General features: G+C 40.7%; 1 protein-coding gene across 5 annotated transcripts in view; it reads left to right on the top strand.

The window, feature by feature from the left end:
* Nucleotides 1-13,009, top strand: part of LOC105014064 (coiled-coil domain-containing protein 60) — a 48,325-nt gene that overhangs the window by 9,857 nt on the left and 25,459 nt on the right. For 4 of the 5 annotated variants that reach the window (XM_020052208.3, XM_020052209.3, XM_020052210.3 and 1 more), the window contains exons 2-4: nucleotides 3,312-3,389; nucleotides 3,878-3,954; nucleotides 11,249-11,488. In XM_020052208.3, the coding sequence (XP_019907767.3) occupies nucleotides 3,312-3,389; nucleotides 3,878-3,954; nucleotides 11,249-11,488 (395 nt within the window). Of the gene's footprint in view, nucleotides 1-3,311; nucleotides 3,390-3,877; nucleotides 3,961-11,248; nucleotides 11,489-13,009 lie in introns of those variants that run through there. The other variant, XM_020052211.3, reaches the window with a different exon arrangement.

Raw genomic sequence — 13,009 nt, 5'->3', positions numbered from 1 at the left:
CCCCCACCCCTGTCCTTGTAGGATTCCTCCAAATTTATTTTGCAAAGGAGCGAGCCTGGGCTAAAACACACTGCCGTACCACTTGGGAGATATTTCCCCTTTAGTATTACACAGACCTCCTGGCTGTAGAGTGAGTCTTTCATTTCCTGTTTAGATAATGCATAGACAGGGAGGGCATATTGTTTCTCTCAACCCCCTGTCTCCCTGGTTCCAAATGCATCTGATTTAAGACGTACTGTACCAGAAGGACTGACAGCCATCCTTAATTAGGCGATTACACCTGCTGCTTTAAGCTGGCAGCAGAGGCCATGGTGGCCAATCGGTAGGCTTTAAATAGCAACAGCAGATACATGGGGCATTGGCGCCGAATGCTTCATCAGAGAGTGTCAAATGGCTGGTTTATTCCTGTGGACATAGCATTCATCATAGTTATTGGGGGGGCGTGTTCGGTTGCTGAGGGACCTAGCGTAGCAGAAGCGAGATACCCATGTTAAAAGTGGCAGCATTCAAATGGAAGAGGAGGCTTCCGTTATTGAATGTCGGGCACTCGTTATCCTCCCACTATCTCTTTCTTTCTCTTTTCATCTCTGTCTCTCTCTGTCTCTTTGTGTGTTTGGATTCATCTTAGACAAGCAGTGTCAGCAGGCACAAACAGGAGACATCAGGGATATAATAATCTATTTGTTCATTGTGTTGCATCTCTTCTGTTAGAGAAGGCTCGGCCATGTGAACAATTGTTACCAAGGTTCTCTATTAAACGTTATACAAGTACACCAACAATTGTAAATCATAAAAAAATAAATAAAAGAGTTGCTGTTCTAAAATTTGATATAACTAGCACTTTTCATTCAGACTGTGACAAATATAAAAGATAACTAGGGCCCATGCTTGAAGGACGATCGCATGTGTAAAGAAAATGTTGGTTTCTGGCACAATGGAGAAGCTTGTTTTGCAGCAGCTAGTGAGCCAGAGGAAATCATAAAACATCACAATACCAAAAAGGCTGTGGCTCGTGGCGTTTGCCTGAAGGGCAGCTGCGTAGAGAAAATAGTTTAGAAAAGCAGGATCGTTAGATTGCGGTTACGTCGTGTCGTGTATCCAGTGAGGCGGACGAAAACGAAACGCAAACAACAGCACTACAGTGTCCCAGTTCAACTGTTAGAGATTTACTGCAAATGAGATCATCCATCAGCAAAGCTAGGGTGGGACTGTGTGTGTGTCTCTGCGTGCAAGCGCATAAGAGGCCTCTCAAGGGCAAGCCAGAGTCAGATCCAGGAGGGAGAGGTCTGCGACATGGCTCACCATGACGGATCAACAAACTGCCAACACCCCCTCTCTTAAACCCCTCATCAGCTAGAGTTTGCCAGGTGGCTTTATGATTTATTGAGTTTGGTAGAGTAATGGCATGTTTTGGGTTTTGGTTTTAGGGTTAAACATTTACACGTACAGTGGATATAATAAGTCTACACACCCATTTAAAAATGCCAGGTTTTTGTGATGTAAATGAATGAGACAAAGATAAATCTTGTGAGAACTTTTTCTGCCTTTAATGTAACCTATAATGTGAACAATTTAATTGAAAAACAAACTGAAATCTTCGAGGGGTAAAAATGAAAAATAAAAACCTTACAATAACCTGGTTGCATAAGTGAGCACACCCCCTTATAACTGGGGATGTGGCCAGAATTAACCAATCACATTCAAACTCATGTTAAATAGAAGTCATTACACACCTGCCATCATTTAAAGTGACTCTGATTAATCACAAATAAAGTTCAGCTGTTCTAGTTGGATCTTCCTGACATTTTCTTAGTTGCATCTCCGAGCAAAAGCCATGGTCCGCAGAGAGCTTCCAAAGCATCAGAGGGATCTCATTGTTGAAAGATATCAGTCAGGAGAAAGATACAAAATAATTTCCAAACCATTAGATATACCATGGAACACAGTGAAGACAGTCATCATCAAGTGGAGAAAATATGGCACACCAGAGACTTTACCAAGAACTGGATGTCCCTCCAAAATTGATGAAAAGACGAGAAGAAAACTGGCTAGGGAGGCTTCCAAAAGGCCTACAGCAACATTAAAGAAACTGCAGGAATTTCTGGCTGTGTGCTACATGTAACAACAATCTCCCATATTCTTCATATGAATGGGCTATGGGGTAGGGTGGCAAGATGGAAGCCTTTTCTTACAAAGAAAAACATCCATGCAAAAACAAACATCAAGTCCCCCAAAAGCACGTGAGAAAATGTGTTATGGTCTGATGAAACCAAGGTTGAACTTTTTGGCCATAATTCCAAAAGGTATGTTTGGCGCAAAAACAACACTGCACATCACCCAAAGAACACCATACCCACAGTGAAGCATGGTGGTGGCAGCATCATGCTTTGGGGCTGCTTTTCTTCAGCTGGAACAGGGGCCTTATTCAGGGTGGAGGGAATTATGAACAGTTCCAAATACCAAGCAATTTTGGTACAAAACCTAAAGGCGTCCGTTAGAAAGCTGAAGATAAAGAGGAAGTTCACCTTTCAGCAAGACAATGACCCAAACCACACATCCAAATCCACAAAAGCATGGCTTCACCAGAAGAAGATTAACGTTTTGGAATGGCCCAGCCAGAGCCCAGACCTGAATCCAAATGAATATCTGTGTGGTGATCTGAAGAGGGCTGTGCACAGGAGATGTCCTCGAAATCTGACAGATTTGGAGTGCTTTTGCAAAGAAGTTTGGGCAAATATTGCCATGTCAAGATGTACCATGCTAATAGACTCCTACCCAAAAATACCATGTGTAAAGTGGTGAAATAATATCAAAAGGTGCTTCAACAAAGTATTAGTTTAAGGGTGTGCACCAGGTTATTGTGATTTTTTTTTTTCCTCAAAGATTTCAGTTTGTTTTTCCATTGAATTGTTCACGTTATAGGTCACATTAAAGGTGGAAAAAGTTCTGATTTATCTTTGTCTCATTCTTTTACATCACTAGAACCTGGCATTTTAACAGGGGTGTGTAGACTTTTTATATCCACTGTACGCATCCTATGCATAACTCTGCTATGCGAGTTGTGTGTGTGTGTGTGTGTGTGTGTAAGTGAGTGAATGACTCTTTGTTTGATCTCTAATAAGCTGTGTGCTGGGAAGTGGCCAACAGTAAATATTGTGTGGAAATGAACGAAAGATAATCACAATTAATCCCTCTGCATTTTATGGGAGCCAACCGAGCAGCGTTTTTAATCATTTTCAGGAGCTGCTCTACCTATTTTCTTGTAATTAGCAGAAAGTATTTGCCCATCCCTCGTGTTTGTTTTATTCCAGGACTCAAAGACTGATCTCTTACCAGAAGAGGATGTGTCTATTTGCACCCCACCATCAGATTCCCCAGGAGCAAACAAGGTGTGTGTTCCTGTGTGTGTGTGTGTGTGTGTGTGTGCATGAAGGAAGCAAGGTGTGACTGTTAATCTCTATTTTTGTGTCCCCATATATTTTTACAACGGTGAATATTGTGTATTCAGTAGCTTATGGTATTTATCTATTAATTTGCTATGAGTCGGTAGGTAAAAAATAATATAAAATGATATAAAATAAAATGTTGCTTGATTCTGTTCCATAAAATTCAGATAGAATGACTGTGATTATTTGTCATGTCCATAAGCAATGTTGCATTAGCAATACAATATTTAGTCCTGGCCCACTGCCCGGATCACAGCCAATTAGAAATCAGTCACACGTACCAACACACCCACACACACACACACACACAAATACACATGCACACTAGTTGACTCCCCTGGGGCTTTTTATTGTACTTGAGGAAGGAATGTTCAGCGCTGAAGGTAAAAACTGTCTGCTTGTCCTGTTGTCTGTTTGTTGTTGTTTTCTAGAGCCTGACGTTCCGCTGCTCCCAGGCTGGGAGAAGAGAGGATGCCGTTTCCCTTAGAAAGCATCTTGGGAACACCCGGTAAATGTATGGGTGTGTGTGTGTTTCTCAACTGTTTTGGGACGGAAATGTCCCCAAACTGTGGTTGAAAATAAAATAAAAGTTAACTATTTCCCATTTTGAAAAAGGCAATTTATGGGCATAACTGTTGGATTTAGGGCAAAAGTTACAATTGGGGTTTAAAATTAGGTTTGAAATTAGGGTTAGAATTAGGCATTGCCATCCTGTACAAATAACTTATTTGTACAGGATAGTCCCATTAAGGCCACGGTGTTATTTACAAGGGCACGCTGTTAAGTTTAAGCATAAATGTTAGGTTGACCTTAAGGTTAGGGTTAGTTTTTGGGTTAAGATTTCAGATGCACTGATATATCAGCCAGAAATCAGTATGGGCCGTTGACTTTAAATTATTTTAGATTATTTCAGACCGATTGTGTCTGATTGGACCAATATGCCATGTGTCCTATTTTTTTAATATTGTTATTCATCTTTCTCTGTTGCCGTTTAAAATGCTATTTAATATATTTATACCCAGGCATTGAATAATGTACAATTAGAGAAAGAGAGTAAATATTCACACAGATATGGAAATCTCAAAACATTGGTATCAGAGGATTGTGGTTAATGAATATTGGTTATTGAAAACAAGAAACAAGGCCCACAATAAAAAAAACAAGAAGCCTAGTTTAGCAGGCCCGCAATAAAAACTACTGATCATTGTTGCCCTCCCTAGATTCAAACCTGGATCTCCCACGTGAAAGCCTACACATCTTCTGAGTGTCTGTATAGCCTCTTGACATTATATAATTCTGTCACACATTAACATCACGTCAAGTTTGAATATTTCTCTAGACACTATTAACCATTGTGTTAAACTGAGTAACATTTCTTATTAAGTTTTCCTCCACCACAAATAGCATCTATGAACTGTATGGGTTTTGCCACTGGCCTTTATAACAGCTTATTAGCCATTCATGAATGACATTGATACAGTATCTATCAATACAGGTGACTATAACAGACTTTTTCGTCAAGTGAAAATATGAGAGAATCGTGAAACAGTCGCAATACTGTATAACCGTAAACAGTATTAGTTGAGGCTTACTATAGCTACTGAATTTTGTAGCCAGCTAAGTTTTTGTCTATCCTGGCCCAAAAAGCATGCCTGGATGCGTACTTCGAAAATCCACAGGAATCGTCACAGTATAACCGAACAGTTGTATTGCAGCCTGCAATTGAAATCATTAAATGTCATCATCACTGGATATAAAAACTTGCGTCTCCCACGTGATTGGCACTGTCTTTAACCACTACGCGAAGGCTCTACACGTTTTAATAGTCGCTAGACACCATTCATCATTGTGCTAAACTGACTAACATTTCTTAAGTTTCCCTCCACAAATAGCGTCTTTGAACTATGGCTGTTTTAACAGCTTATTAGCCTGTAATATGCTTACTAGTATCTATTAACTTCCAAGGAATAGTCATAAGCATTGAGCAACTGCTAGCCAGACTGAAGATTAACTTTTCCCTGCCAAAGCTATTTCATTTCATGGCACAAAAACATTTGTTTTTCTTTCATTCATGTTACAAAGGTGACAATAACTGACTTTCTCCTCAAGTGAAAAGACAAGAGAATCATGGAAACCCCACTCCTTTACTACCCAAGGTATTTTGATAAAGCCTTTATTACCCCCAATAGCATGCACAGATGCATACCTTTGAAAATCCACCAGAAACAGTCACAATATAACCGTACACTTTTTTATTTTAAGCTTACTATAACGTAGATACTGAAGGTTATAGCCAGCAAAGTTTTTCTCTGTCCGGAACAAATCTGAACCCATACTTTGTTATGACTGTGAGGAGATTCGATCGCGGAACCTATAGCTTGCAGGTCCACTTCTCACTCACTCCATCAGTCAGTCTGTAAGACACATTCGCTCTTATAGGCCGGCTCCACTTACGCGGTCCGGCAAAAAGGTTTAGTTATCTGTCCATCCCTAGTTAGAATTAGTAAAAGTTGGATTAAACATTGGTGTCCTCATGTAGATATCTAAGTAAATGTGTTTTTGACCATATAGGAGTGTGTGTGTGTGCTTTTGTGTACACGTGTATTTTTCTTGCAAGCATCTGGACCAAAGTTCTCTAACGTTGCAGTCGTGAAAAAACTCCTAAAACCAGCTACCTCAGACACTGGCCTGGACAAGAACCCCCAAAAACTGTTAGGGTGTTTTACATCTGCTCTGTTCAACCAATCAGAGGCGTCGCTAGGATCACAATACTTTCAGGAGTTAGCCCACCCCCCCCACCCCACCCGGTAACAGAAAGTACAGAGTTTTGGATCTACACACGGAAGATTTCGATGTACACGCTAGCGACCTACATGTCTGCATTGTCATAATGCGTGATTGGATTTGTAGATGAATAGATATGGGGATCTTTTTTTAAATATATTTTTTTGCTCCATTTGAGATCCGGGGCTATTCATAAAAGACCTGGGGATATAGCCCCGGACACCCAGGCCTAATGGCGCCACTACAACCAATACAGTACACTTGTAGGAGGAATTGGAAAAAAAAGTTTGTAGAAAGTCTCTTAACACTGCTTAGCCGAGGTTAAAATTCACATTTTACTGCCCACGCGTGTCAATATGTCGCATTTTCCCTAGATAAGCCATGAAATTACTCATAAACAGAATAATTTCTATTTAAGTTGACACATCTCTACATTAGATAGATAGATGCCATGGACTGGGTGATCGTAAAACCACTCTCTCACACCAACAGCTGGCCAATGGGCTGTTTAACTAGTCCGCTACAGAAAAATAAATTGGATCATGTTTAATTCATCGGGGGATGTAAATGAGGTTGGGTGAAGGGGCTTGAGCAGGCGACAATAAGGCATGCGTTCCAATTGGCTTTCCATTGCGTACACCCTGCCTTTGTTGTATCCCATCTCAATCTATTGAATACGTTTTACTTAGCCGGGAGGGAAAAGCCTGTCATCAGGGTTGCTGGTGGGCTATCTGTTTAGTATCATGTGCAGTGAAACACGTTTTCACAGCAAACTGCTGTGGCATTTGAGGAACAATGATGTATGATGTGTCACGAGAGGCACATGGCAGGTCACGTGAACAATATGTTGCATGACTGGGTCATCCGCGTGAGAATATATACCGGATTATAAACCAGGTGGTTTGAATCCTGAATGCTGATACGAGGAATACGAGGGCGTGTGCGCATGTGCGCTTATCCGTGGTATGTTGGCAATATTACAAATCCTTGGGATGTGTAATTACCGTTACGAACTGGTTACCTGCAATTAGAGCAGGAAATGTGACGTCATACCTGTGTCTCATGTACCACAGCTATCTGTCAACCCGAACTGAGGATTAAAGTAAACAGTAAGGCATGAGGAGGTGTGGTATATTGCCAATATACCACGGCTAAGAGCTGTTCTTAGGCATGATGCATTGCTGAGTACCTGAACACGGAACTTGGATGGCAATATCACAGACACCCGGCATAACTTATTGCGTTTATAAACCGGTTACCAACTCAATCAGCTATCAGCCAATCGACATTCATGATTCAAACCATCTGGTTTAAAAGATACTGTGTACCACTTGTCCATGGTAGCGCTGTTTTGAGGGTATAAAGTGGTCATTTGGGAAACACTTTTGCTGATATTGTGTTATATTACATTTTAGAACAACAATTAATGTAGTTTACACTCAGTATATATTATGTTTAAAATACTGCCGTACAAAAATGGGGTATGAAATCTCCTCAAATACTAAGAAAATGGAAAAAGCTACTTCCAGACTGTAACTTGTATTTATTATCCACACAGAGGTAAAAGAGACACTGTTCTCTCATTAGCTGTTTCTATGTTTTTTCTCTCCTTTTGAAATGGCAACCTTTCCTCTCCTCATACACCTCAATGAATTATTCAATAACCTGGGTTTTATCAGAAGCTGTCAGAATGTCAACCATTTGGGTTATGCCCTTGGATACCCTGAGAGGGAGTTGTCTGTCTGCACACCCTGTGGTCAGGAGGGAGAGAGTTGTTATATATACACGCCCTTACGTGCATACACATGCACACGGACACACACACAAATGCCACATCTGGTCTGTGCAAGTTATGTGTTGCCCGCACCACATCTTAAAAACTGCAGTATTTCTAAACAACAATGATAGAATAGCGGTAACTCTAGGTCAAATACATTTTAAATAAGCTACCAGAACCCAAAAAGTAACATGCTGTGTTTGAATAGGTACTTTGTTAACCTGGGCTAAGGAATCGTTATAAGCTGAAAACAATGGAAAAATAACAGTAAATTCTAGAATTGGGATCAATTGCATTTTCCTCTGGACTTTACATTTCTCGTTAGCACTGCAATTTAAGCCCTTTCCCGTAATTATGGATCTAGCTCAGAGTGTTGTTTTCTGAGGGAAGAATGGTGTTTTAAGTGGCTTCTTTTTCATATTTCCCTATTGTTCACGTAGAACCAATTTGGATTGACCTTCTCTGTGTAAAAAGCGTTGCGGATCACTGTGTCACTCCTTACCTAGCGATGCCATGGGACTATTATGCTGGGAGTTGCCTAGCAACAGGCTAACTGCCACCCAAGAGCTCCTCTGGTCTGAACTGTTGAAGAAATCAAATCACCTCAAGTCAAGGAGGAGTAAGGGTACTCATTTACCAACTGAACATAGCGAAGTATTGAGCAGCTCTTTCCCTAACCACATACTATTGGCTTATCAACTTCATTATTTACAAAAAATGTCTGGAACGTTTTGGTTGGTATTTCAAACGGCAATGCTCTCTTTTATTAGCTTTATTTTTTATTGTTCCCCTCCACATCCTACCCTGTTTTTTATCCCCTTCCCATTTCGTGAAGCAACATTCACAGTCATGCCCTTTCCTCATTGCTGGAGTTAAAGACCGGTGTCTTCGGAAGCACATGATTTGCTCAATCAGCACATACATACTGGGGGAAGAAGAACACATTCACCAACTAACAACCAACATTTTGCTTGCAGGCGACCTCCCACAAGGCAACCATTTCCATCACCACCCATCCTGGCCTCACCCGAGGCCGCTGGGCATTCCTAGTTTCCCAGTCGTCTAGGATTTGAACTCTTTGCCTCTATGATGCTGTTCTACGCGTGGCAGTGACCTAGACCACATTCAAGACCCCCTTTATATCTGTTATTGATTTGTGCATTCTATCAGGTATAGATATGGATCAGTTGGTAGAGTCACGTACTGTATTTGAAGTATGCAAATATGGAAGAGAACTCAACGTCAGCTCACATTCAAAGCGTTTTGAGTCTGAAATGAAAGCAAATTAACAGCCGGAAGCTCAAACAAAGATGCCCACCAAGAGAGCTTGTTTATTCATTTTTACCTGCTACCAATGCGCCTGTGTGGATGTGCTTATGAACAGTGATGCTCTCAGAGTCTTTTGTCCGTCTGGCTCTACTCCTGGGTGAAGTATTACCAGCCAGCTGCTCACTAGATAAGGAATAATGATTCACCCAGCAGAGGGCTTGAACATGGGCATAAGCCTTTTGTTTATTCGCTGTCCTTTCTGACCAAAGGCTTGACAGAGACAACTCTGCGGTGGTGTCAGACAGGCTGTTGACGATGACAAGAGATATCTCCGGTTCAGAATTAGTCTCTACGAGCTATGGATTTGGAAAATGACACTTTCATTCTTGCTTTAAGACACACCAATGTGTATAGACCACATAATTGGTCTGCTACTGTAGTAATAAACGATACCACCCTGTTAGCGGATTATTAGGAAAGCAGTCCTCTTGGCACACGACCAAGTCTCCATAATTAGGTGTAATGACTAAGAAACACGCCGTATTACCACTAGTTTCACCGGCAATGTCAAACTCTTTCTGAGACTTTTCTGAGAGTGTGTGTGTGCGCGTCTGAGTATGTGTCACAGTGTGTGTGCATGAGCATCTACATGTGCACCCGTGTGTGTTTGCATGCCTGCGTTCCTGTGTTTTCATTTCCACCGGCACATTAATGCAAGGTAATGACGCGTGCTGTCAAGCTGTGAAAACAAGCTGACAAACGGATTGGAAATGTTATTGACCGGTGCTAAATCACTGTTATGAAACCATTAGTCTGGCACATGTCACATTGTATTTCTCCTATAACTCTCTATGTAGGGTTATAATATCACCTGCGGGTGCTGGGATGCATTTTGATTGGTGTGATTTAGAGAACTGGTCCTTTCTAATTGGTGTGATATAGAGAACTGGTCCTTTCTAATTGGTGTGATATAGAGAACTGGTCCTTTCTACTTGGTGTGATATTTAGAGCTGGTCCTTTCTAATTAGTGTGATTTAGAGAACTGGTCCTTTCTAATTGGTGTGATTTAGAGAACTGGTCCTTTCTAATTGGTGTGATTTAGAGAACTGGTCCTTTCTAATTGGTGTGATATTGAGAGCTGGTCCTTTCTACTTGGTGTGATATTGAGAGCTGGTCCTTTCTAATTGGTGTGATTTAGAGAACTGGTCCTTTCTAATTGGTGTGATTTAGGGAGCTGGTCCTTTCTAATTGGTGTGATTTAGAGAACTGGTCCTTTCTAATTGGTGTGATATTGAGAGCTGGTCCTTTCTAATTGGTGTTATTTAGAGAACTGGTCCTTTCTAATTGGTGTGATTTAGAGAACTTGTCCTTTCTAATTGGTGTGATTTAGGGAGCTGGTCCTTTCTAATTGGTGTGCTTCAGAAATTGGATTGATTCTGATTGTTGTGATTTAGATCTGATCCACTGTCATTGGTCTGACTTAAAGACCTTGTCCACTGATGGGTGAGTTTTAAAGTGCAGGTACAGGGCCTTCCTAGATTGGAGTGGTAAACCAAATCTCTCATGACGTAACCCCCTAATGATTTGGACCTGAATCAGTCTGTCAAATGCCGGAGGATGACCTCAGGAGGAGGCACGACACTGATGAATGTGGGAAAAGCTTTGGTTTGTAGAACTGGAACTAAGACCACCTGAAACCGAGAAATTGAACATTATTACCTTGTTTCATGTCAGCCTCTTGCCATCAAGAGGGGCTTTAAAAAAACAAGGAACCTCTGTAGTAGACCAACCTCAATCCCAGCTAATCAAGTACGGTACCTATATGCACAGGATCCAAACTCTTCCTGTTTGTGTGTTTGTTTGTGTACAGTATCTCACAAAAGTGAGTACACCCCTCACATTTTTGTAAATATTTGATTATATCTGTTCATGTGACAACACTTCATGTGTGTGTTGTATGTCTTCTCTCCAGGCGTTTGGTGTCAGCAGTCCGGTATGGCCGGGGTTACTTCCAGCTCCTCCAGAAGGAGAAGGATCAGGAGGAGGCGCTGCAGTGGGAGCAGAAGAGGAGAGAGGAGTGGCAACGTTCCCAACCGCGTCCTCCTTGCGTGGACTCCGACAACGACCCATGGAGAAAGAAGGCCCAGTCAGTACGACCTTTCACCCCAATTCACCACTCCCTGACCTCCTCTCCAGTCCCTGAGACACCGCGGTGAGTCCCTGCACAGTAATTCATGTTGGCTAATATAGTGATCATTACTTACGTATTATATTACAAAAATATTATCTCAGTACATTTCCATGTACTGTAAAGGATTATAATATTCAAGAGTGATGTGTAGCAGACGTGCATAGTACAGCCCTATAGCATATGAGAACTAACTTATGTAACAATTTTTAGTTTTTTCAGAAGCGCTTGTTTTGTTTTATTACTCGGTTAAGAAAGTTGGTTGTAAAAGTTCAGCGAAGGCCAGGGTTTGTCCACAGTCATTAATGTTTGGGAAGATTTCGGCTTGTGTAATTAGACTCCTGAGAAAACTGCAGTGGTTCATTAGCTTTGAATTAGAAAAAACAAAGCTTTTGATATCTAGGAATGTCTGCACCTTGAAAACCTTCCTCTTTGGTTCTGTATCTGTTTGTTTAGTGTCAAACAAAACTATATCTGCCTTTCAGTCTTGTCAGATATCCTTGTTAGTTGTTACTATAAGAAGAATGGCTCCAACTGAACAAATTGTCAACAGAACATGTTGAATAGTTAATGTGCCAGTGTCTAGCAATTGTCTTGACTCTATTCCTGGTTTTGGTCTTTCTGATTTATTTCATCTTTCTGATTTTCCTCTCATAACAAATTCCTTTGGTATTGCAGCTGAATCGGAGTTTGACATTTTGAAAAGGTGTCAGGTTTCTTCACAGACAAATCCTTCTGGTTATGTGCGTGGGCATGGCTGACAGCACTGGGATGAATTTACACAAACAACATCTGCACTGTAGATAGTGATCCTTTTACAATGGCAGCTTTATGAGACGACCTTAGCTACTTTAATTTAGTAGTACCTCTCTTTTGCAATTTCATGTTGTATTACTTTTTTCGTTGTTATTATTATCAAGAAACATTCACTACCGTTCAAAAGTTTGGGGTCACCTAGAAATGTCCCTGTTTTCGAAAGAAAACAATTTTGCCAATTAAAATAATATTGATCAGAAATACAGTGTATACATTATTAATGCTGTAAATGACTATTGTAGCTAGAACTGGCAGATCTTTGATGGAAAACCTACATGGGCGTACAGAGGCCCATTATCAGCAACCATCACTCCTGTGTTCCAATGGCACGTTGTGTTTGCTAATGCAAGTTTATAAACCCCTTGCAATTATGTTAGCACACCTGAAAACTGTTGTGCTGATTGAAGAACCAATAAAAGTGTCCTTCTTTAGACTATTTGAGTCAGCATTTGTGAGTTTGATTACACGCTCAATAACTTTCTTCTGAAACGTGTCAGTCTATTCTTGTTCTGAGAAACAAAGGCTATTCCATGCGAGAAATTGCCAAGAAACTGTTATACGTATATATTTAGTAATAAATGTAAAATATAAATGTAAAATAACAAAAATAAGAACAGAACAGATATTTTGGAGCATCATCACTGATAATGTCAGATATCAGATAATGGCCAATTATTAAGATAACAAGCACATGTTACACATATGATCTCAATCAAGGCATCACTCTGG

This window comes from Esox lucius, chromosome 13, assembly GCF_011004845.1.
Source record: "Esox lucius isolate fEsoLuc1 chromosome 13, fEsoLuc1.pri, whole genome shotgun sequence".
NCBI classification, from domain to species: domain Eukaryota; kingdom Metazoa; phylum Chordata; class Actinopteri; order Esociformes; family Esocidae; genus Esox; species Esox lucius.
Note: the sequence above shows the minus strand (reverse complement) of the source record. Positions and strands in the feature narration are given on the sequence as shown.